At 41.4% G+C, this 25,084-nt stretch overlaps 1 protein-coding gene across 2 annotated transcripts in view; it reads left to right on the top strand.

Moving 5' to 3' along the window:
• Positions 1-2,367: 2,367 nt before the first annotated feature.
• The window catches only part of LOC137040876 (NACHT, LRR and PYD domains-containing protein 3-like), a 34,499-nt gene continuing 11,782 nt past the window's right edge, over positions 2,368-25,084 (top strand). The window contains exons 1-6 of one of the 2 annotated variants that reach the window (XM_067416633.1): positions 2,368-2,388; positions 13,214-13,886; positions 14,751-15,648; positions 17,098-17,434; positions 18,489-18,662; positions 18,766-18,939. In XM_067416633.1, coding sequence (XP_067272734.1) covers positions 13,251-13,886; positions 14,751-15,648; positions 17,098-17,434; positions 18,489-18,662; positions 18,766-18,939 — 2,219 coding nt within the window. In that variant the 5' untranslated portion in view covers positions 2,368-2,388; positions 13,214-13,250. Of the gene's footprint in view, positions 2,389-13,161; positions 13,887-14,750; positions 15,649-17,097; positions 17,435-18,488; positions 18,663-18,765; positions 18,940-25,084 lie in introns of those variants that run through there. The other variant, XM_067416632.1, reaches the window with a different exon arrangement.

Raw genomic sequence — 25,084 nt, 5'->3', positions numbered from 1 at the left:
CTCTCTCTCTCTCTCTCTCTCTCTCTCTCTCTCTCTCTCTCTCTCTCTCTCTCTCTCTCTCTCTCTCTCTCTGTGTGTGCGCGCGTGCCCATGTAATGCGCTAGTGCGCATGTGGGTGGTGCCTCAGTACGCATGTGCGTGTATGCGTGCACATGTGCGCGGGCGTGCGTGTGTGTGTGTGTGTGTGTGTGTGTGTGTGTGTGTGTGTGTGTGTGTGTGTGTGTGTGTGTGTGTGTGTGTGTGTGTGTGTGTGTGTGCATTAGGTCTCACCCCTTTTATCTTTGTTCTGCATTTGTGGCTGATTTTATTTGGCTATGGCAGTCATTCCTGTTAGTATGTATGTATGTGTGTGTGTGTGTGTGTGTGTGTGTGTGTGTGTGTGTGTGTGTGTGTGTGTGTGTGTGTGTGTGTGTGTTTGAGTGAGCATGTCTTTTCTACATTGCATTTTTGCTCTAGTACCAGGCCTTCATTTCTGTGTAGAAATTTTCAGATTTTTTTCTGGAATTATTGATTTTATTTGTCAATTTCTAAAAAAAATGCTTTCAATTGGAGTCACTCCTGTGTGTTTGTTTATGTGTGTTTGTGTGTGTGAGCATGTGTGTGTGCAAGTGATCATGTTCGTTCCACTTTACATTTCTGCTCTAGTACCAGGGCTTCATTGTGGTATGGAAATTTTCAGATTTATTCTGGATTTATATTTTTTTTTTGACAAATGAAAAATAAAAAACACATTTTTTTCGATTTTCCCATTCATTTCAATGTCCCAAAGCTCCTGAGTGTGACAGATTTTTTTACATGCCTTTAGAACAACCGAATCAAGCCCAGTTTTTTTGTGCATGTACAGATAGATAACTTAGGAAAAGTCACAAAGTTTTATTCCACTGAGATAAAGGGAACCATTTTTTTTAACTAAAGAAAAGTGCTTTGGGGTCATATAGACCCCAGAGCACAAACTAGGGTTAAACCAGGGTTGCAATAAGTGATCAGTTATGATCGGCAATACTTTTTGAGCATGGACTCGATAGGCCTAAATGTGTATTTATTAAAGAGCCATACATTAACTATGAAATATTTGAAGAGTTTCTCTTTCATTCTGTCTTCCCAATTATGATATTAATAATCATGACGTGAATCTCTTTATTAGAGCTGTTTTAGATCACTGGAGCTTTCACACTGATGCCATGACTTTAGAAGGCTGTGATATCTGAAGTTATCATTAATCAATACGATTTAAGTTACATTTTAAACAACATGATTACATTTTTTATGAACTTGTTTGTTTAATAAATGCAGGGGCTGAGATCTGATCCCCCGTCAGTGAAGCATCAGAATATCCTCCACAAACTGCAGCAGCACATTCTCCAGAATATCACCCTCTGTGGAGCATTACGGTTTAGCATTAGCATTAAGATATGTTTCCACTGGAACAGTTACAGTGTTATGTGTGATGTGTTCTGTGTGTGCAGGTCTGAGGTCAGTTATGGAGAGCAGAGAGAGATCTTCATCTGCAGAACCCAGTGATGGAGCCATGACCTCTGACCCCAGCTGTGTGTCTCTGAGGAGTGACCGATCCATGGGTCATCCTCCTGTATTCAGTGGAGCCGTGACCTCTGACCCCAGCTGTGTGTCTGTGAGGAGTGACCGATCCATGGGTCATCCTCCTGTATTCAGTGGAGCCGTGACCTCTGACCCCAGCTGTGTGTCTGTGAGGAGTGACCGATCCATGGGTCATCCTCCTGTATTCAGTGGAGCCGTGACCTCTGACCCCAGCTGTGTGTCTGTGAGGAGTGACCGATCCATGGGTCATCCTCCTGTATTCAGTGGAGCCGTGACCTCTGACCCCAGCTGTGTGTCTGTGAGGAGTGACCGATCCATGGGTCATCCTCCTGTATTCAGTGGAGCCGTGACCTCTGACCCCAGCTGTGTGTCTCTGAGGAGTGACCGATCCATGGATAAGCCTCCTAATATCAGTGATGAAGCCGTGACCTCTGACCCCAGCTGTGTGTCTGTGAGGAGTGACCGATCCATGGATAATCCTCCTAATATCAGTGATGAAGCCGTGACCTCTGACCCCAGCTGTGTGTCTGTGAGGAGTGACCGATCCATGGGTAATCCTCCTAATATCAGTGATGAAGCCGTGACCTCTGACCCCAGCTGTGTGTCTGTGAGGAGTGACCGATCCATGGGTAATCCTCCTAATATCAGTGATGAAGCCGTGACCTCTGACCCCAGCTGTGTGTCTGTGAGGAGTGACCGATCCATGGGTCTTCCTCCTAATATCAGTGATGAAGCCGTGACCTCTGACTCCAGCTGTGTGTCTGTGAGGAGTGACCGATCCATGGATAAGCCTCCTAATATCAGTGATGAAGCCGTGACCTCTGACTCAAGGTGAGACACAAAATTGCAGATTTTTTAAATTAGGAGTCTAATATTCTTCCCACGGTTGGTCAGATGGCTTAGTGCAGTAATTCTTAAAGTGTGGTCCGCCATCGACCCCCAGCGGTCCGCGGAAAGATGACCTAAACTAGGCAAGTGTTTATGAAATTGTCACTTATTTAAGTAGATTTTTAATGTACTTGCGAAACAGTTCTTGCCATTCTGTTTTAATAACGTAAAAATGGATCTAAAATCCACAGATCTATTAGTTTTGTAATGTACTAGTTTTTGTTTCATGTGTAAATAAAATCCCAGTAATTTCAGTGGTATTGAACATTAAAGGCCCTTTCACACCGGCGAATACTTCGCGTCAAAATCATTCACATCAGCCGCGACACGAATCTGCAACGTTCAGAGCTCCAACATTCCAAAACCTTTCCTGCGTCAGCTGAGAAAACACGGACAGTGAAGATGAGCTTTTCATTTTATTTAAAAGACGGTTTCGGGTGCAACCCAGTCCTGAAGGACAGAGAGTCTGAAGGGGAGGATGCCAATCATGTACAGGAGCTAAATCTTTATCATGGCCGGTTCTGCACTTTAGTACTTTCTTAAGTCTGTGGGACAATTTGAGGATCTCATCCCGAGACAGCAGCGCATCTGACGAGACAAACCGCGCTCTTCAGGAACCAATCCATCCGGTCTGTTTCCAGTTCAGTCACAATGTAACCATTTAAGTGCCACAGACATACTGATGGCAACACATTCACTTTCCATAATCGCGGACATAAGGCGATAAAAACGATATATAAAAGGTTAACTTAGGTTATTGCTGTCTGTAAACACAGTAGTAAACACAGCTGCAGATGCACAGCTTTGACTAGACCTACAGCTGTAATCTCATGAGATATGCCATACCTGGCAATGGTTAATGTGGAGTGAATAGCTCATGACATCAACTGGACATTTCGTCGCCGTTGTTTCCTTGTATGTGATTGGTTGAAGCTGTTTTTGACGCCGCTAGAGTAAAAAAAAAAATCGAAACTGAAACGAAAAAAATAAATGCCGTTTTTCCGCCGCAGTACAGTCGCGTTCGGTGTGGAAGCGCTCATTACACACAGCTGACCAAAAAATAAAACCATCGTGCGAATTATTCGCGCGTCAAAATCGCGTCCAGTGTGAAAGGGCCTTAAGGGGAACATTCTTTCCAGCATTTTATTGTTACCATAGTTACAACCACAGACTTCCTATACCCAGCACCTCAGTTTTAGACTAATGGCTCTTTGGAGTGGCATTAAGTGGGACCTAGGCTGTCACAGTCTGTTTAATGGCAGTTTTTTCCCCCCACATGTGCAGTTTGTTGTTTATTTTAAGCTGCAACTCATTTCACATTTACTTTTTCAAATTAAATAAAAATGTATATAATAATTTCTGATCATATCATTGCATTTGTGTTTGAATAATTCGTTTTTGACTTGAAACAGTTGCATATTAAACTTAAATTTAGCTTATCCTTCCTATTTTGTTGGTTTTTGGGGGCGTGTTAGAGTGGGATTCTGTAGATGGTCCTCAGAAAAAAATTGGAAGATATAGTGGTCCTTGGGCTGAAAAAGTTTGAGAAACACTGGCTTAGTGGGATTATTTATAAATGAGTGTTTGTAATTGAATGAATATAGTATGCATGTGCTGCATGTTTTAGAGTTACACACACTCATGATGCAGTGTTTTCAGAGCGGCCTGCTATTAGGGATGTTAAATCAGCACTAGGTAACTTTTCAACCTTCATAATATATTTTTTAAGACTCTTGTGATGATAAATCGACTTACAATAGGTTGAATGACACGTCTGCCATAGCCTGATGGGGTCTGTATCGTTTTTAATCGTACTTTTAAACTTCGGGTTTCGGGTAGTAACCTGAGAACAAAAAGAACGACAAAACTCGACTGCTTTACGGCATATACGTCACTTCCACCAACACACACACTTCCTTACATTCAGACGTGCGAGCCCAACTGTGTTCGTCGGATAATATAGTCATGTCCGAAGCAGCACAGACAAATAAGAAAGAAAAGGTTTTGTTGGAGGAAAGCAATAAGAGGAAACGAGAGAGTGCTGTGATTAAAGGCCGGACGAGGATCAACATGTGACCAGCGTTTGCTCGTCGGCGTGAGCTGAAGGAGGCGTGCCCGACCGATGCTGTCCTGCTTGTTACGGTGATTACCGACCACTCAAACACTGAACTGAAGGATCATATAGATTCTGGAAAACGCTAACCAATAGACTACTATAATGACGCTGGCTTGTAAACGTGAGCATCGCGATTATTTGGCGTTTGAAAAAAATAAAACCCATGAAATGATATTCATATGACATGCTGAAGCATAAGCCACTGACTGTACCTGATGAAGACATTTCCCACGCGCCGCCAGAGGAACTCCTGCATGTGAACTCCTCCTGCAGTGTTCAGGGGAACTGTTAGTGCTGCACCGACCCGCGGGACGCTTTTATGAAGTTATTTGGCCCGCACCGCACCACTGGATATACCTTTACAACCCGCCGCGCACCCGCGACCATTAAATAGACATACGGGGTCCGCGGGTTATGAGACAACCCACGCATCGCTAGTTCAGGACTATCAGGGCTGTCATGTCAACAAATGCCCCCCCCGATGGCATCCCCTGATGTAGGAGGACAGATCTTACGACAGTAGTTGAGGACATTATTTTTCCAAACTGTAGGGGGACCCTGAGAGCAAAAGTTACCCAGTGTTGCTTTAATGATTAATCGATGATCGATTAATTGGCGATAATACATTAATTAGATCAGGGATCTCAAACTCAATTTAACCAAGGGCCGCTGTGTAGACTCTGGGTCAGGCTGGGCCCACATCAAGTTAAAAAAAAAAAAAAAAAGAGCACAGCTGATCCCATCTTCTCCATCTCTATTATGAGCAGTTCTTCATCATGAATGTTTCTTCTGATCATGAATGGGTTAGGGTCAGGGTTAGGGTCAGGGTTAGGGTTAGGGTTAGGGTTAGGGTTAGGGTCAGGGTCAGGGTCAGGGTTAGGGTTAGGGTCAGGGTTAGGTTAGGGTTAGGGTCAGGCTCAGGGTTAGGGTTAGGGTCAGGGTCAGGGTCAGGGTGAGGGTGAGGGTCAGGGTCAGGGTCAGGGTTATGGTCAGGGTTAGGGTCAGGGTCAGGTCAGGGTCAGGTTAGGGTCAGGGTTAGGGTCAGGTTAGGGTCAGGTTTAGGGTCAGGTTAGGGTCAGGGTTAGGGTCAGGCTGAATGTTTCTTCTGATCATGAATGGGTTAGGGTCAGGGTCAGGTTAGGGTCAGGGTCAGGGTTAGGGTCAGGCTGAATGTTTCTTCTGATCATGAATGGGTCAGGGTTAGGGTCAGGGTTAGGGTCAGGTTAGGGTCAAGGTTAGGGTCAGGGTTAGGGTCAGGTTAGGGTCAGGGTCAGGGTTAGGGTTAGGGTCAGGCAGAATGTTTCTTCTGATCATGAATGGGTCAGGGTTAGGGTCAGGCAGAATGTTTCTTCTGATCATGAATGGGTTAGGGTCAGGGTTAGGGTCAGGGTTAGGGTCAGGCAGAATGTTTCTTCTGATCATGAATGGGTTAGAGTCAGGGTTAGGGTCAGGCTGAATGTTTCTTCTGGTCATGAATGGGTTAGGGTGAGGGTTAGGGTCAGGCAGAATGTTTCTTCTGATCATGAATGGGTTAGGGTCAGGGTCAGGGGTAGGGTCAGGCTGAATGTTTCTTCTGATCATGAATGGGTTAGGGTCAGGGTCAGGGTCAGGGTTAGGGTCAGGCTGAATGTTTCTTCTGATCATGAATGGGTTAGGGTCAGGGTCAGGCAGAATGTTTCTTCTGATCATGAATGGGTTAGGGTTAGGGTTAGGGTCAGGCTGAATGTTTCTTCTGATCATGAATGGGTTAGGGTCAGGGTTAGGGTCAGGCAGAATGTTTCTTCTGATCCTGAATGGGTTAGGGTCAGGGTCAGGGTTAGGGTCAGGCTGAATGTTTCTTCTGATCATGAATGGGTTAGGGTCAGGGTCAGGGTTAGGGTTAGGGTCAGGCTGAATGTTTCTTCTGATCATGAATGGGTTAGGGTTAGGGTTAGGGTCAGGGTTAGGGTCAGGCAGAATGTTTCTTCTGATCATGAATGGGTTAGGGTCAGGGTTAGGGTCAGGGTTAGGGTCAGGGTCAGGCTGAATGTTTCTTCTGATCATGAATGGGTTAGGGTTAGGGTCAGGGTTAGGGTCAGGTTAGGGTGAGGGTTAGGGTCAGGCAGAATGTTTCTTCTGATCATGAATGGGTTAGGGTCAGGGTTAGGGTCAGGTTAGGGTGAGGGTTAGGGTCAGGCAGAATGTTTCTTCTGATCATGAATGGGTTAGGGTCAGGGTCAGGGGTAGGGTCAGGCTGAATGTTTCTTCTGATCATGAATGGGTTAGGGTCAGGGTCAGGGTTAGGGTCAGGCTGAATGTTTCTTCTGATCATGAATGGGTTAGGGTTAGGGTTAGGGTCAGGCTGAATGTTTCTTCTGATCATGAATGGGTTAGGGTCAGGGTTAGGGTCAGGGTTAGGGTCAGGCAGAATGTTTCTTCTGATCCTGAATGGGTTAGGGTCAGGGTTAGGGTTAGGGTCAGGCTGAATGTTTCTTCTGATCATGAATGGGTTAGGGTCAGGGTCAGGGTTAGGGTTAGGGTTAGGGTCAGGCTGAATGTTTCTTCTGATCATGAATGGGTTAGGGTCAGGGTCAGGGTTAGGGTTAGGGTTAGGGTCAGGCTGAATGTTTCTTCTGATCATGAATGGGTTAGGGTTAGGGTCAGGGTTAGGGTCAGGCTGAATGTTTCTTCTGATCATGAATGGGTTAGGGTTAGGGTCAGGGTTAGGGTCAGGCTGAATGTTTCTTCTGATCATGAATGGGTTAGGGTCAGGGTTAGGGTTAGGGTCAGGGTCAGGCTGAATGTTTCTTCTGATCATGAATGGGTTAGGGTCAGGGTTAGGGTCAGGGTTAGGGTCAGGGTCAGGGTCAGGCTGAATGTTTCTTCTGATCATGAATGGGTTAGGGTTAGGGTCAGGGTTATGGTCAGGCTGAATGTTTCTTCTGATCATGAATGGGTTAGGGTCAGGGTCAGGCTGAATGTTTCTTCTGATCATGAATGGGTTAGGGTCAGGGTTAGGGTCAGGGTCAGGGTCAGGCTGAATGTTTCTTCTGATCATGAATGGGTTAGGGTCAGGGTCAGGGTCAGGCTGAATGTTTCTTCTGATCATGAATGGCTCATTTAGGCTTCTCTGGCCTACTCCTGTTTTTTATTGCCAATATATTTGTGAGATTTTGGATCTGGTTATCCTTCGTCCTTCAAACCATTCTATTACCAACAGGTGTGTGATGATAATTGTGTACTAATAAATAAGGCCAATAGAAATTAAATCATTATGTAATACTGAAATAATAAATGTTTTTATTTATTTAAAATAATAGACTAATTCAAAGTAAGGCCATAACAGGTCAAACAGAACAGGGAACGAAATTATAGATCTCCTTCTAGATGGGATATTTGCAGTAATTGTCGTCAGATATATTATTGGTCCTGAGATTATTCTCACGAGTGAATAAATGTGTAGATCCGCTGCTTATGTCTGAGCTCCTCAGTGGTCTAATAGACTGAGTAAATCGTCTCCAATGTTCAGAGATCTGATCCGCTCGTACAGTTCTCTTCAGTCAAATGTTCATCACTGATTGTGTATTTAGAGCATGGACACATTCTGTGTGTGTGTGTGTGCAATTTACTTTTGTGATTTCACTGGAAAGACTAGTCTCTCTCCGCGACGGGCATTACGCGAGAGATTGACGCGCTCTTCTCTCTGTGTGTGTGTGTGTGTGTGTGTGTGTGTGTGTGTGTGTGTGTGTGTGTGTGTGTGTGAAGACTGCGCGAGTGAGCATGTGCGCGGACCAAAAGAGAATGTAAATCCCGCCTACTCTGATTTGATTGGCCATGTGAGCGCCGTTAAATCTCATTCATTTCGACTGTCTGATCAGCCTCTGTTCATGTCAATCACGAGGTGTCAACTAATTATACTGCATGAGAGAGGGCCGAGCTAACTCTCTCTCACACACGAAGTGAGACATAAAGCGCGGCACACACGCAATGACTCCGCCAAAAATGGTTTTCAGAGCAACATGTGGGCCGCACTAATGCTACGTTCACACCAAATGCAAATTGAGTGTCAAAATCGCATCTACCCCATCTAGTTTTGACGCATGAACATTTTGAATCCATTCGCGCGTTCCCAGATAATTGGACGCGTGTATAAATCGAGCATTTGAAGCGAAATAGATGCGCGTTTAAGGTGCCCCAGGTGAAATATATTAAGCATTAAAATCCACAAATGTGGTTCAGCCAACGCACTACCTGGATTATCTTCACTGCATGTATATTTAAATAAAATATAAAGTTATGAAACTTCACTTTGCCCTCAGTCAAAATGATATGGTAGACAACAATAGATTAATTGGACCAAAGATTGCCCATTAGATGTACACAAGACGAAGTATATGTCATGTTTAACCTCTACAGAGACATCCGAGTCAGCGGCAAACGGCAGAAGGACTGGCCGAGGAAAGGCTGCTCTGGCTGGGGTTAATGAGCGCTCAGCGCCTGCTGATCGCCTGGAGCTCACAACTCCAAAAACACAAGAGTGTTCTTTTTAAATAGGCACTGTCTATGAGTAAAACATCCTAGGTAAACCACATATTTTAGCTTTAAACAACTACATTATCAACTGAAAAGCATTAAAACTACATTTAGTGACAAAATATCAGTATTTTTTTAATTATATGCAGGGTTTCTCATCACATCACTTTACCACGTGCCAGCAGCAAGCAGGCTCCTCATTGGTTAACGCGTCGCGAATTGACGCCAAAGTTCAAATTCGAATTCGCTTCAAACGCGTGAATGCACAAAAAGCACCACTCGCGCATATCGTGCAAGACGCGCAATTTGCTTCAAATTTGCGTTATTCACGCGAACTGGACGCGTGAATGAGGCGGAATCGCGTCCATCGCGCCGCAGGACCTCCAGACGTGCCTCAACGCGCCTTTCCATTGACTTAACATGGAAATCATTCGCTTCAGACGCTCTATTCACGTTTGGGGTGAACGTACCTTGACACTAAACTTTGATGTCAAGTAGGGGGCCACAAAATATCATCCTGCGGGCCGCGAGTTTGAGACCCCTGTATTAGATAAAATGTGTCAATCGTCAATTAAGCAGGGTCTTGGCTTGTGTTCTGCTTAACTGCAAAACAAACATGAGGAAAAATGAAGCGTGCTGGAGTTCTGTTTGGGACTATTTTACCGCTGGAGTTATACCTTCATCAGGACTATAAGTTTGAGGCTGTAATTGGTGCCAAATATTGAACAAAGGCTTTGAATACTTATGGGTGTACTTTAGCTCATATAGGATGCATTTTGTTAAGAATTAGAGCGGTAGTAAAGCACTCAGATGATCATCTTCAGCTTTAGCATTCAGCTCAAATCCCCGCACGGTAACACTTTACTTGAAGGGGTGTGCATAAGACTGACATGACACCTTCATAATCATGACATGACACGTGTCATGAATATGAAGGAGTTTTATGCATATTTATGACAACTGTCATTAAGTGTCATTCGCTTAATTATGTCGTTTTTAATGCAATGATGACATTTCGGAGTTGTCTTTGTCATGACAACTTGACATTACCAAGACAACATAACCCATCATAAACATGACATAACAGATTATCAAATTTAAGAAACTTACTTAGCTTATAGGGTTAACCTTAAACTGTCATGTGGTTGGTTTTGATGTTGACTGAGGCCATTATAATGTCATACATTTTTTTCAGTGGCACAAGTTTAATTTGTCATTAAAATGTAATTAGGTGTAAATACGCTGTCAAATTATTTTTTAATAACAGCTTCATTAATATTTTTCAGTTCACAATGTTTTATTTTATTTTTGAGTTTCCTCCACCAGCTTCAACAGAAGGTTAGATAATAGACAATTTCAAATGTCTTAAAAATATGAAAAGGAGTTTGAGAAATAAAATCAATCATTTAATTTTTAAGACCTGCCCTCTCACAGAACTGACTCTTAAAAACACAAGGCATGAATTTATACACAGGTGACCAGCACCAATTAACGCAAAAAGGGGAAAACACGTACACCAATAATGGCCATTACACAAAATAAACATATATATATATATATCAACATCATATGCACACATAAACAAACACAGAAAAATAACACTTTGTCAAATGACTTCACTTTATAAATTATCTTCCGATGTATAAAAATAAGAGAAATAGTCTTTAGAGCCCCACCCGGGCTGAACAAGGAATGGTTGCGACTAGAGCCTAGGCCGGAACATTATATATAGGGCCAACGTTTCCGCCCGAACCCCTTTAGACGGTGCACCAGCACACGGGACTCCACCATAACAAACGGAATGGTAAGAATAAACTCAAACTATTCGTTAAAGAGTGAGCGAACGTTTAAATAAAGTATATTAAACCCAAAATAACGTTGTTGTGAATTGTTTTTACTTACTGCAAACTAAACTGACATTAAACACCTAAACAAACTAACCTGACTGAGGCTCTGCCAACAACTGTTACAGCGTACACATTACCAGTGGTGCCACCATAGACATCATCATATAGGTGTATATGTCTACGCCACTCTATCATTTTGAGTTATATTAATAGTTTTTAATGACTCTGTACGATTTCCTCTATGATGCCATATTTCAGGTCAAGCTAAATATTCATGACACTGTTATAAAATAATTTGACAAAGTATTGACACTTAATGACATGTTAATGACAAATTCAACTTGTACCACTGTAGTTTAGGTCAAGAAATATATTCATGACAATGTTATAAAATAATTTGACAGAGTATTGACACTTAATGACATGTAAATGACAAATTAAATTTATAAAAAAATCATGACATTATAATAGCCTAATGACAGCCAACATCAAAACCAACCACATGACAGTTTAATAATAATAATAATAGTAATAGATTTTATTTATAACACACTTTTCATTCCGAAGAATCTCAAAGTGCAACAAAGGGAAAAAATAACAATACATGAATAACAAGTAAAAATGACATCTCAACATCATGCCGGACGCTGATGACGCTAGCCTGGAGCAAACTTCAGCCACCATGCAGTTCAAGCCCGAGGGAGAGCACCAGTGAGCAGCCGACACCCAGAAGAGAGAGCATCTATCTATCTATCTATCTATCTATCTATCTATCTATCTATCTATCTATCTATCTATCTATCTATCTATCTATCTATCTATCTATCTATCTATCTATCTATCTATCTATCTATCTATCTATCTATCTATCTATCTATCTATCTATCTATCTATCTATCTATCTATCTATCTATCTATCTATCATGGACCAGCTGGAGTTTGTTTATTAAGCGAGCAGGGCAACCACCCAGTAGAGCATTACAATTATCTATCTATCTATCTATCTATCTATCTATCTATCTATCTATCTATCTATCTATCTATCTATCTATCTATCTATCTATCTATCTATCTATCTATCTATCTATCTATCTATCTATCTATCTATCTATCTATCTATCTATCTATCTATCTATCTATCTATCTATCTATCATGGACTAGCTGGAGTTTGTTTATTAAGCGAGCAGGGCAACCACCCAGTAGAGCATTACAATAATCTAGCCTTGAGCTCATGAACGCATCGACTAACTGTTCAGCATTTTGCATTGAAAGCATGTGCCGTAATTTAGATATATTTTTAAGATGGTAGAATACGGTTTTACAGATGCTAGAAACGTGGCTTTCAAATTAGATTGGTATCAAAAGCACACCCAGGTTCCTTAGTGTGTGTGTGTCTGTGTGTGTGTGTCTGTGTGTGTGTGTGTGTGTGTGTGTGTGTGTGTGTGTGTGTGTGTGTGTGTGTGTGTGTGTGTGTGTGAGGGTTTGACAGAGCAGTCTTTAAGTGTTAGACAGTATTCTCGGTTACTACTTGTGGAGCTTTTCTGTCCAATAATTAAACATTCAGTTTTTCCTGAATTAAGCTGCAGGAAATTACTATTCATCCAGTGTTTTATATCAGCTCTGCATTCCGTTAATCTTGTGAATTGGTAGGTTTCGTCAGGGCGTGAGGAAATATAGAGCTGAGTATCGTCAGCATAACAATGAAAACTAACGCCATGCTTCCTAATGATATCTCCCAGTGGAGCAGATACAGGGTGAAGAGCAGCGGTCCTAACACTGAGCCTTGCGGTACTCCAGACTGAACTTGTTATCAGTGCGACATCTCTGAAGGTGAATCAAGATTCAAAATCAACAAATCTCAAAATTGAAAGACTAAACTTAAACAGGCATTAGAAACAACAGAGTGACGTAAAATAAATAAAACAGCAGGCGGAACTAAAGGTAGAGCTATTGCTTCTTCCTTCTGAATTCAGTGATGACACCATGACCTCTGACCCCAGGTGAGTATAAATGTGTAGTGGGTGATTTAAACTACTTTATGGGAAACACACTGAATGCACACAGAGAGATGAGCTCTGTCCTTTTAATTTCACCTCAATTACATGGACAGTTTATTCATGGGAAAATTAACTCTTAAACTGAAATTGAAATGTAAGACATTAATTATACAGACAATACAATATTGACACCTGTACGGATTTACTATATTATTTAAATTTTACTTTTATTTATACATTCAAATCTGTTATTTGACATATTTTTTGATATAATTTGTTGTTGTTGTTTGATCAGAGAGGATAGAGACGATCAGACTGGAGATTCTCAACCAATGAATGATGAGCTCCAGAGAGTCAAAGACAGACACAAAACCAGCATGAAGAACAAGTATGAGAGATTATTTGAGGGACTGAAACTCCAGGAGAATGAAGCCCTCCTGAACAGGATCTACACACAGCTCTACATCATAGAGGGAGAGAGAGGAGGAGTGAATGAAGAACATGAGGTTTTACAGATGGAGAAAACAGCCAGAACACAACACTCACAAGACACTCCAATCTACTGCAATGACATCTTTACAGCCTCAGCTGAACCAGGACGTGAGGAGAAACAGCAGATCAAGACTGTTCTTACTAAAGGCATCGCTGGAATCGGAAAAACCGTCTCTGTGCAGAAGTTCATTCTGGACTGGGCCGAGGGAAGAGCCAATCAGGATGTAGATTTCATGTTTGTGCTTCCATTTCGAGAGCTGAACTTGATCCGAGATCATCAGTACAGTCTTCACAGACTTCTGCTGGACTTTCATCCTGAACTTCACGATCTGGACTCAAGGATTTATGAGGAGTGTAAAGTTGTGTTCATCTTTGATGGTCTGGATGAAAGCAGAATCACACTGAGGTTTTCAGACAATCAGGAAGTTTCTGATGTGACTGAGACTTCATCAGAGGATGTGTTGATGTCAAAGGAAGTTTCTGATGTGACTGAGACTTCATCAGTGGATGTGTTGATGTCAAATGACGTTTCTGATGAGCCTGAGACTTCATCAGTGGATGTGTTGATACCAAAGGAAGTTTCTGATGTGACTGAGACTTCATCAGTGGATGTGTTGATACCAAAGGAAGTTTCTGATGTGACTGAGACTTCATCAGTGGATGTGTTGATGTCAAAGGAAGTTTCTGATGTGACTGAGACTTCATCAGTGGATGTGTTGATGTCAAATGACGTTTCTGATGAGCCTGAGACTTCATCAGTGGATGTGTTGATACCAAAGGAAGTTTCTGATGTTACTGAGAGTTCATCAGAGGATGTGTTGATGTCAAAGGAAGTTTCTGATGTGACTGAGACTTCATCAGAGGATGTGTTGATGCCAAAGGAAGTTTCTGATGTGACTGAGACTTCATCAGTGGATGTGTTGATGTCAAATGACGTTTCTGATGAGCCTGAGACTTCATCAGTGGATGTGTTGATACCAAAGGAAGTTTCTGATGTGACTGAGACTTCATCAGTGGATGTGTTGATGCCAAAGGAAGTTTCTGATGTGACTGAGACTTCATCATTGGATGTGATGATGTCAAAGGAAGTTTCTGATGTGACTGAGACTTCATCAGAGGATGTGTTGATGCCAAAGGAAGTTTCTGATGTGACTGAGACTTCATCAGTGGATGTGTTGATGTCAAAGGAAGTTTCTGATGAGCCTGAGACTTCATCTGTGGATGTGTTGATGTCAAAGGAAGTTTCTGATGAGCCTGAGACTTCATCAGTGGATGTGTTGATGCCAAAGGAAGTTTCTGCTGTGACTGAGATTTCATCAGTGGATATGTTGATGTCAAAGCTCATGAAAGGAGAGATGCTTCCCTCGGCTCTCATCTGGATCACCTCCAGACCAGCAGCAGCCAATCAGATCCCCTCCAAATACATCAACCGTCTGACAGAGATTCAGGGATTCAATGAGCCTCAGAAGGAGGAATATTTCAGGAAGAGAATCAGGGACGAGCATCAAGCCAGCAGAATCATCTCCCACATCAGAAGAGCAAGAAGCCTCCACATCATGTGCCACATACCCGTCTTCTGCTGGATCTCATCCACTGTGCTTCAGAAGCTCCTGGAAGAAGATCTGAGCGCAGAAATCCCTCAAACTCTGACTGAAATGTACATCCACTTCCTGCTGATTCAGATCAACATGAGGAATCAGAAGTATGAAGAGAGAGATCCAGAGAAACTCCTGCCGTCCAACAGAGAAGTGATTGTGAAACTTGCTGAAGTGGCTTTCAATCAGCTGATGAAGGGCAATGTGATGTTCTATGAGGAGGACCTGAGAGAGAGCGGCATAGACGTCACTGACGCCGCAGTGTATTCTGGGATCTGCACTGAGATCTTTAAGGAGGAATCTGTGATTCATCAGAGGAAAGTCTACAGCTTCATTCATCTGAGCCTCCATGAGTTTCTCGCTGCTTTCTATGAGTTTTACTCTCATCTGATCAAGAATAAGAAACCACTGCATAGATTCAGATCTTACTGGTCTAGTAAAGTCTCTCTTTATGATCTACTAACATCAGCAGTAGATAAAGCCCTCAGGAGTGAGAATGGACGGCTGGATCTGTTCCTGCGGTTCCTGCTGGGCGTCTCTCTGGAGTCCAATCAGAGACTCTTACAGAATCTACTGACACACACAGAGGAAAGCTCAGAGGACATCAGGAGAATCACACAGTACATTCAACAGAAGATCAAGGGTCTTAACACTGATGATATAAAGGAAACCTCAGCCCAACTCTCAGCTGAACTCTCAGCTCAACCCTCAGCCCAACTCTCAGCTGAACGCTCAGCTGAACTCTCAGCCCAACTCTCAGCTCAACACTCAGCTCAACTCTCCACTCAACCCTCAGCTAAACGCTCAGCTCAACTCTCCACTCAACCCTCAGCTAAACGCTCAGCTCAACTCTCAGCTCAACTCTCAGCCCAACTCTCAGCTCAACGCTCAGCTAAACGCTCCGCTCAACTCTCCACTCAACCCTCAGCTAAACGCTCAGCTCAACTCTCCACTCAACCCTCAGCTGAACGCTCAGCTCAACTCTCCACTCAACCCTCAGCTGAACGCTCAGCTCAACCCTCAGCTCAACGCTTAGCTCAACGCTTAGCTCAGCGCTCAGCTCAACGCTTAGCTCAACGCTCAGCTCAACGCTCAGCTCAACTCTCAGCTCAGCGCTCAGCTCAACTCTCAGCTCAACTCTCAGCTCAACTCTCAGCTCAACTCTCAGCTCAACTCTCAGCTGAACTTTCAGCTCAACTCTCAGCTCAATGCTCAGCTCAACTCTCAGTTCAACTCTCAGCTGAACGCTCAGCTCAACTTTCAGCTCAACTCTCAGCTCAACGCTCAGCTCAACTCTCAGTTCAACTCTCAGCTGAACGCTCAGCTCAACCCTCAGCTCAACTCTCAGCTGAACGCTCAGCTCAACTTTCAGCTCAACTCTCAGCTCAACGCTCAGCTCAACTCTCAGTTCAACTCTCAGCTGAACGCTCAGCTCAACTCTCAGCTCAACTCTCAGCTCAACGCTTAGCTCAGCTCTCAGCTGAACTCTCAGCTGAACTCTCAGCTCAACTCTCAGCTCAACGCGCAGCTCAACGCGCAGCTCAACTCTCAGCTCAACTCTCAGCTCAACTCTCAGCTCAACTCTCAGCACAACGCTCAGCTCAGCGCTCAGCTGAACTCTCAGCTCAACTCTCAGCTGAACTCTCAGCTGAACTCTCAGCTCAACTCTCAGCTCAACGCTCAGCTCAACGCTCAGCTCAACGCTCAGCTGAACTCTCAGCTCAACTCTCAGCTCAACGCTCAGCTCAACTCTCAGCTGAACTCTCAGCTGAACTCTCAGCTCAACTCTCAGCAGAACACTCAGCTCAGCGCTCAGCTCAGCGCTCAGCTCAACTCTCAGCTCAACTCTCAGCTCAACTCTCAGCTCAACTCTCAGCTCAACGCTCAGCTCAACGCTCAGCTGAACTCTCAGCTCAACTCTCAGCTCAACTCTCAGCTCAATGCTCAGCTCAACGCTCAGCTCAACTCTCAGCTCAACTCTCAGCTCAACTCTCAGCTCAACTCTCAGCTCAACGCTCAGCTCAACTCTCAGCTCAACTCTCAGCTGAACTCTCAGCTGAACTCTCAGCTGAACTCTCAGCTCAACGCTCAGCTCACCTCTCAGCTCACCTCTCAGCTCAACTCTCAGCTCAACTCTCAGCTCAACTCTCAGCTCAACTCTCAGCTAATCTCTCAGCTGATCAGTCCATCAATCTGTTCTTCTGTCTGCTGGAAGTGAAAGATCAGACTCTGTCCAGAGAGATTCAGGAGTTTGTGAAATCAGACAAACACTCAGAGAAGAAACTCTCTCCATCTCACTGCTCAACAATCGCCTACATGCTTCAGATCTCAGAGGAGCCGCTGGATGAGCTGAACCTCAGGAAATACAACACATCAGCTGAGGGCAGAAGAAGACTGATACCAGCTGTGATCAACTGCAGAAAAGCTCTGTGAGTGTTCATTATTCACTAATGAAGAATCATGTTTAATAATGTATCCAGCGACAATTGCTAAAAATGTGCGTTCTTAACGTGCGCTTTGGTGTCAATTTTTTTTAAAGCACACATCCTCAACACGTGATTTGCTATTTTTTTTAAACTGTTTGGTTTACCTGTTTATACGTTAATAACATACATTATGTGTTTGTCCGACTCGAAACGTGACCCCAGACTGCACGTTAAGAATGTCAATTTTTATGGTAAATCACATGTTGAGGATGCAAGTTTTGAGTTAGACAAAATGCATGTTATTAACGTGTATATTAACAGGTAAACCAAACAGGCTGTGCAAACTTGGTGAAACTTGGCAGTATCCAAACAAGCGAAAAGAACATGCTCTTTCCTTGGTGTTCTCAAAATTGCATGCTCACTTTTTAGGGCACGCCTCTTATAAAATAAAGTTACATATTGTTGAATGTCTTTTTAAGTAATTACACTATTTACCACGATACACTAGACAGAATATAGGCGACCTTGTGTCAAATTTGATTGATTGATGGTGTCATAAAAATTCCATAATTCCATGTAAGAATCTGTCCATTCTTTATTAAAAGCTCTGATTTCGCTGTCCACTTTTCTTTTTTTAGAGCACGCCATGTGAAACGTTGTCTCTCTTTCGTCTCGTCTCTCCCTGTGTGTTTCTCTCGGTGTCTGACTCGAGTAGCATCACATGACATGATTTACAACGCATGCTATTGGTCTGTGAGTTTCCTGGGCTAAACTGGTTCCCACGCTAAACCAGTACCATAGATGCTAGAAAAGCTGTGCGGATTAAAATAGAAACGCTTCATCAAAAGTAAATAATTTTCAATAATTTATGGGTTATTGGTCCGGGTCCGGACAGAAGGGCGGCTGGGTCCGGATCCGGACCGCGGTCCGCCTATTAGTGACCTCTGTACTACGGTATTTAAGAACTTATAAGAGATCATTTACAGTCAGATGGTCATAATGTTAGTGTGTTTGTACATGATCTTACTGTTGATGTGTGTGCTCTGCTCTCTTTCAGTCTTACTCACTGTGCTCTTACTGTTCATTGCTGTGAGAGTTTGTCATCAGCTCTTCAATCTTCAAACTGTGTCCTGAGAGAGCTGGACCTGAGTAATAATGATCTGCAGGATTCAGGAGTGAAGTTGCTCTCGGATGGACTGAAGAGTCCAAACTGTCATCTGCAGATACTGAGGTATTTAAGAAAATATACAATATAATTTATAGTCAGCCAGTCATAATGTTGGTGTGTGTTTGTAGATGATCTGAATGTTGATGTGTGTTCTGCTCTCTTTCAGTCTTACTCACTGTAATCTCACTGATCAGTGCTGTGAGAGTTTGTCATCAGCTCTTCAATCTTCAAACTGTGTCCTGAGAGAGCTGGACCTGAGTAACAATGACCTGCAGGATTCAGGAGTGAAGCTGCTCTCTGATGGACTGAAGAGTTCAAACTGTCAGCTGCAGATACTGAGGTAATTAAGAATATCAGGGCATGTATTTCATGAAAAATCCTAATGCAAAGAGTAGCTCCTAGTGACACATTTCTAAAAATAATAATAATAATAATATTCTAAAAACAAAAAGCCTAAAATCCTAACATTAACAGCATGGTAAATAACCCTAACCCTAACCCTAACCCTAAATAAAGCAAGGCCAGGCAAGTTTATTTGTATAGCACATTTCATACCCACTGTCATTTCAAAGTGCTTTACATAGAAATTAATAAAAATAGTGGTAAAATATGCACGAGAAAAAAGAATACCATGTGTACATGGTATAACAGAGAGACCATGCCTTGAAAACAGCACTCAAATCTGGGTTGGCTCATGACAGAAGAACATTTCAGTGCCTACGTAATAAAGTTGTAAAGGAATTGAGAAAAGCAAAAGCTAAATTCTTCATTGAAATTATAAATGATGCAAAGGGCAATAGTAGACAAGTTTGGGCAAATATGAATAGAATACAAAAGAAAAATAGTAACAAAGGAAATAAAGATATTCAATTACAAGTTCAGGGAAATTTAATTCAAGACAAGCATCAAATTGCTAGTGTATTCAATAATTTTTTTATAGATTCAGTTCAAAATTTAGCACAAGGGTTTAGCGCAAGAAATAAGGACATTGTGCCATTAAACTATAATGCTCCTATTTTTAATATTTCTGAAGTATCCGAGTCTAATATAATACACATTTTGGGTCAACTTAAGAGTTCTAGGGCTAAAGATGTCTTTGATTGTGATTCTACGTTTGTTAAAAAGTATACACATGTTCTTAGTACACCCATCACTCATCTGGTTAATTTGTCAATAAAGCAATGTTATTTCCCGAATGCTTGGAAGTCAGCAGTAATAACACCGATTTTAAAGAATGGTGATCCTACTAATGTAACCAATTACAGACCTATTAGTATTCTTCCAGTAATTTCCAAAGTAATTGAAAAGGTAATTTGTAGCCAGTTAATAGAGTTTTTAAATCTTGGTTCTTTTCCTCTACATCCAATGCAGTTTGGATTTAGGGCACGTCATTCCACAGAGATGGCAAACTGTTACTTTGTTGAACAAATTAAATCCAGTCTTGATGGAGGAGGTGTTGTTGGTCCTGTCTTCCTTGATTTTAAGAAGGCTTTTGACACTGTAAATCATAATGTACTTTTATCTAAATTGTCAAAGTTTAATTTTTCTATTAATACATTAACATGGATGGAATCATATCTAAACACAAGGAAACAATGTACAAGAGTTAATGATACATGCACATCGTTTTTTGACTGCACTATTGGAGTCCCACAGGGATCTATTCTTGGACCAGTTTTATTTAGTTTATATATTAATGATCTACCCACTGTGTGTCCAGAGGTCCAATTTCAGATGTATGCAGATGATACAGTAATTTATACCCATGCTAAAACAAAAGAGCAAGCTGCTATCAAACTGACTGCTGCACTGGACAAAATCTCAGATTGGTTAAATTACTCTTGTCTTACTCTTAATGTGAGTAAAACAGTGGCAATGTATTTCTCTATCAAAATAAATGATAAGCATCAACCAGATATTTTAATTAAAGGTGAAGCAATAAATATTGTAGAGTATTTTAAATACCTGGGTATGATTGTAGATTCAAATTTAAATTTCAAGAAACATGTGAAAAAGGTTTCTAGATGTGTTAGAGCAAGCTTAATGGTTTTCCGGAATATTAGACATCAGTTACCTGTGGCTGCGGCTAAGCTTTTTATGCATACAATGATTTTTCCACATTTGTCGTATTGTGCTACAAGCTGGTCTCAAGCAAATGTAACAACATTGAAGCCATTATATAATCTCTATAAGCAAACTGTCAAAGTTTTAGACAAAAAATCAAGGAGCTATCATCACTGCATTATCATCAGAAATTATAAATTATTGACGTTTGATAGTTTTTTATTCTTTGCAGATATGTGTTTGATGTACAAGTTAATTCATGATCTTGCTCCACCACCTCTTAAACAGTGTATTACTTTCTGTAAAGACAACTCTAGGGAAACCAGGGCATCTACTAGAGGCGATTGTTCAGTTAAATTCAAATAAACTGTATTTGGACAATCTGCATTCTCATATAGAGCAGCAGAAAGATGGAATTCATTGCCGGTTCATATTAGAGATTATACATCATTTAGTATTTTTAAAACGGAACTTAAATTATGGTGTAAGAAAAATCAGTTATGTGATCATTAATTATTTTTATTATTGCATATATGTATGTATGTATATGTGTATGTGTATGTATGTATGTATATATGTAAATGTATATATATGTATGTATGTGTATGTATATATGTATATGTGTGTGTATATGTGTATATGTATGTATATGTATATATATTATATATATATATATATATTTTTAATATGAATTTCTATCTGATTCAATATTTCTGATATTCTGATATTATTATTATATATATATATATATTTTTTTCCCCCTTCTTCTTTCTTTCTTGGATTGTAATTGAATTCTGTAATTGTATTGAACATCATCCTGCCCAGGGACCGCAGATGCAAATTAGCTATTTTAGCTAACTCTGGCACAACATTTGGGTTGTGTATGGTCCCTGTTAAATAAATAAATAAACTAAACTAAACTAAACTAAAAATTTAAAATTAAAAACAAGTATAGTTTTTCCACAGTTGTAAAGATAATTTAAAAATAAAATAAAATAAAATGGTCAGATCCACAATAGTGGTCGTAAATAAAAATAAAACATCCTTCAGTTTACTGCCTACATACATGTACCATCTTTATTAGAACACTTCTCCTTCATATCTTTCTCAAACATGTTCATAACATCCATTCCAAGCACTATTCCCTGATTTTTACTCAGGAACCTTCTTGAACCCATTTTCACTCATCATACCCTTCCACAGATTTCCACATACTCAAACCTTATTGTCACATTTACTATTTCCATCAAACCCAGTTTTCACTCATCATATTTAACTCAAATGAACATATAAAATAACAATAACCAAATATAAGAACAAAGGTAAACTAAAACAATTATAAAAAGAATAAACAGATAAGATAAGGTGCACTCAGTTGGATGTACAGTGGCTTAGTGCTCATTCAGTAAATGCACGGCTGAACAGATGTGTTTTGAGTCTGGATGTGAATGTGGCTACTGTTGGAGCACATCTGATCTGTTCAGGAAGCTGGTTCCAACTGCGGCTGGCATAATAGCTAAAGGCAGAATCTCCTTGTTTTGAGTGAACTCTTGGTATTTCTAACTGACTTGATCCTGCTGATTTGAGTGATCTGTTGGGTTTGTATTTAATAAGCATATCTGTGATGTATTGAGGTCCTAGGTCATTGATTGATTTATAAACAAGTAGCCAGTGTGAAGACCTGAGGACTGGTATTTATTTATAAATAAAGAATACAAATACACACATTTGTATCTGCCGGCAGCCCGCTCATCTAATTTGACCTTTTCACACACCCCTCGGCCTATTGGGAGGGGTGGGGGACTGGTTTGCTTATCTAAAATTATTGGAAATTTGTTCCCTTACCATCTCTCTCGGCCAGTTCATTTGAATCGCACTCAATCACTATTACTCACCCTGTTAAAATCCATGTGGTAGTTGTCTATCGTCCTCCAGGTCACCTCGGTAACTTTGTGGAGCAGTTGGATGTGTTAATTTCTAGCTTCCCTGAGGATTGCACTCCTCTGATTCTGCTTGGTGACTTCAACATCCATCTTGATAAACACCTAGCCGCAGACTTCACCACTCTGCTGACTTCATTTGACTTTAAGTTAGTATCTACTACGGCTACTCACAAATCAGGTAACCAATTAGACCTGGTCTACACACGCAACTGCTCCACGGACAACACTTTAGTTACTCCATTACACACCTCAGACCACTTTCTCATCACTCTTAACCTCATACTGACTCCTACGGTTGGTGTTCGTATCGCTGCCTGTCTGACAGACATTTCTGGCTGGATGAAGGAGCATCACCTTCAACTCAATCTTGCAAATACAGAATTACTTGTTGTCTCAACCAACCTAGCACTTCATCAAAATTTCTCCATTCAGCTTGGTTCATCAACCATAACTCCATCAAGGACAGCCAGGAACCTTGGGGTTGTGATTGATGACCAGTTAAACTTCACTGACCACATTACTGCAACAGCCCGGTCCTGCAGATTTGCTTTATACAACATTAGAAAGATTAGACCCTTCCTATCAGAACAGGCTGCACAACTCCTGGTCCAAGCTCTTGTTCTCCCCAGACTGGATTAGTGTAATGCTCTTCTGGCTGGGCTTCCAGCATGCACTATCAAACCCTTGCAGCTGATCCAGAATGCAGCGGCGAGAGTGGTCTTTAATGAGCAAAAGAGAGCTCATGTTACGCCTCTCTTCATCAAACTGCACTGGTTGCCAATGGCTGCTCGCATCAAATTCAAGGCACTGGTTCTCGCCTACAAAACAACCACTGGCTCTGCACCAATATACCTAAACTCACTTGCTCAGACTTACACACCCTCCAGAAGCTTGCGTTCTGTGAGTGAGCAATGCCTCGTGGTTCCATCCCAAAGAGGCATGAAATCGCTCTCACGGACATTTTCCTGGACCGTTCCCACCTGGTGGAATGACCTGCCGATCTCAATTCGTGCTGCCGAGTCTGTAGCCATTTTTAAAAAACATCTTAAGACACATCTTTTCCAATTGCACCTAACCAATAAAGATTAGCACTTAACTATCCATTAATTTTTATTTGTTTGTTAAAAAAAAAAAAATAATAATTTGTAGTGTGCTTAATTAACTGAGACTTCTTACAGCTTCTTACAGGTTGTTGACCTTGTTTGTTTCATTGCTTCTATTGCTCTCCCCTTTTTTTGTAATTCGCTTTGGATAAAAGCATCTACTAAATGATTAAATGTAAATATTTTATCATCGTGTGTGTGTGTGTGTGTGTGTGTGTGTGTGTGTGTGTGTGTGTGTGTGTGTGTGTGTGTGTGTGTGTGTGGGAGTGAGTGAGTGAGTGAGTGAGTGAGTGAGAGAGAGAGAGAGAGAGAGAGAGAGATACAGATTGTCATTTCTAATTTTACATAATTTTGTTTGTTTTATTGTTAAATTACAACAGAATGAAATTCTACAACATCTAACTGAAATTAAATGTTTACATTAAATGTAAATTAATTAAAAATATATATTGTATATGCGCAATTCAAGGTGCAGCACTGCATGCTTTGCGACGCGTCAATAAACGATATTGACAGTTGATAACGACAATAAACAAATGAAATGCAATAATGGAGAAATCAAGGCAGTGCACAGAAAAGATACATTTTAAAAAAGCTTGGCAAGATGATTTTTTATTCAGAGAAGTTCAAAACAGGTACATGCGCTTGTCCAGTGTGTCTAGTTTGCAAACAGTCTCAGGGTTTTTCCTACATTCAACATTTTTGGATACTGTGATATTTTATACACTTTGTTTCGGTGTTACTTTTAGAAATGAGGATATTTTTTAGTGAAAATATATTGAGTGTGAAATAATGAAGGGGCAGGTCTGTCCATTGGGAATCCGTCTTAAAAGGTGTTATTTTTTTGGTAATCATGTAGGAAAGAAAAAACTCAAATGAGATCTCTTTAGTTACTAAAAGTTTGGGCACCCCTGCTCTATAGTCTCAGTTCCTCCAGCACAGCTGTATCTGTAATGTGAACACACCCATGTGCTCAAAGCGATTCACATGTAATCGTCCTCGAGGAAGGAACGCAAACCTGTAAACGGCAATCAATCACCTCAAAACAAAAACTCATCTTTTTCATTCTTCTGATTTCTTCGAGCTCGGAAGCACGCTGCGAGTTTAACTCGTCTGTGTGGGTCCTAACGCCCCAGTATAGTGATGGTGCTAGTTAGGCCAGCAGGGGGCGCTCACCCTGTGGTCTCTGTGTGGGTCCTAATGCCCCAGTATGGCCAGCAGGGGTGCTCACCCTCAGTTACTTGCGATATATTCTTTTAACAAATAACCTGAATGAACCAACGATCATTAGCTTAACCCTCCTATCATTTCTTAGGCGGGGTTATTCAATTTAATATCAATGCACCAGTTAAGTTTAGAATCTGGACGTTACTTG

Source organism: Pseudorasbora parva, chromosome 15 (genome assembly GCF_024679245.1).
Source record: "Pseudorasbora parva isolate DD20220531a chromosome 15, ASM2467924v1, whole genome shotgun sequence".
In the NCBI taxonomy this organism is placed as follows: domain Eukaryota; kingdom Metazoa; phylum Chordata; class Actinopteri; order Cypriniformes; family Gobionidae; genus Pseudorasbora; species Pseudorasbora parva.
This window is presented reverse-complemented; position numbering and strand designations above follow the sequence as displayed.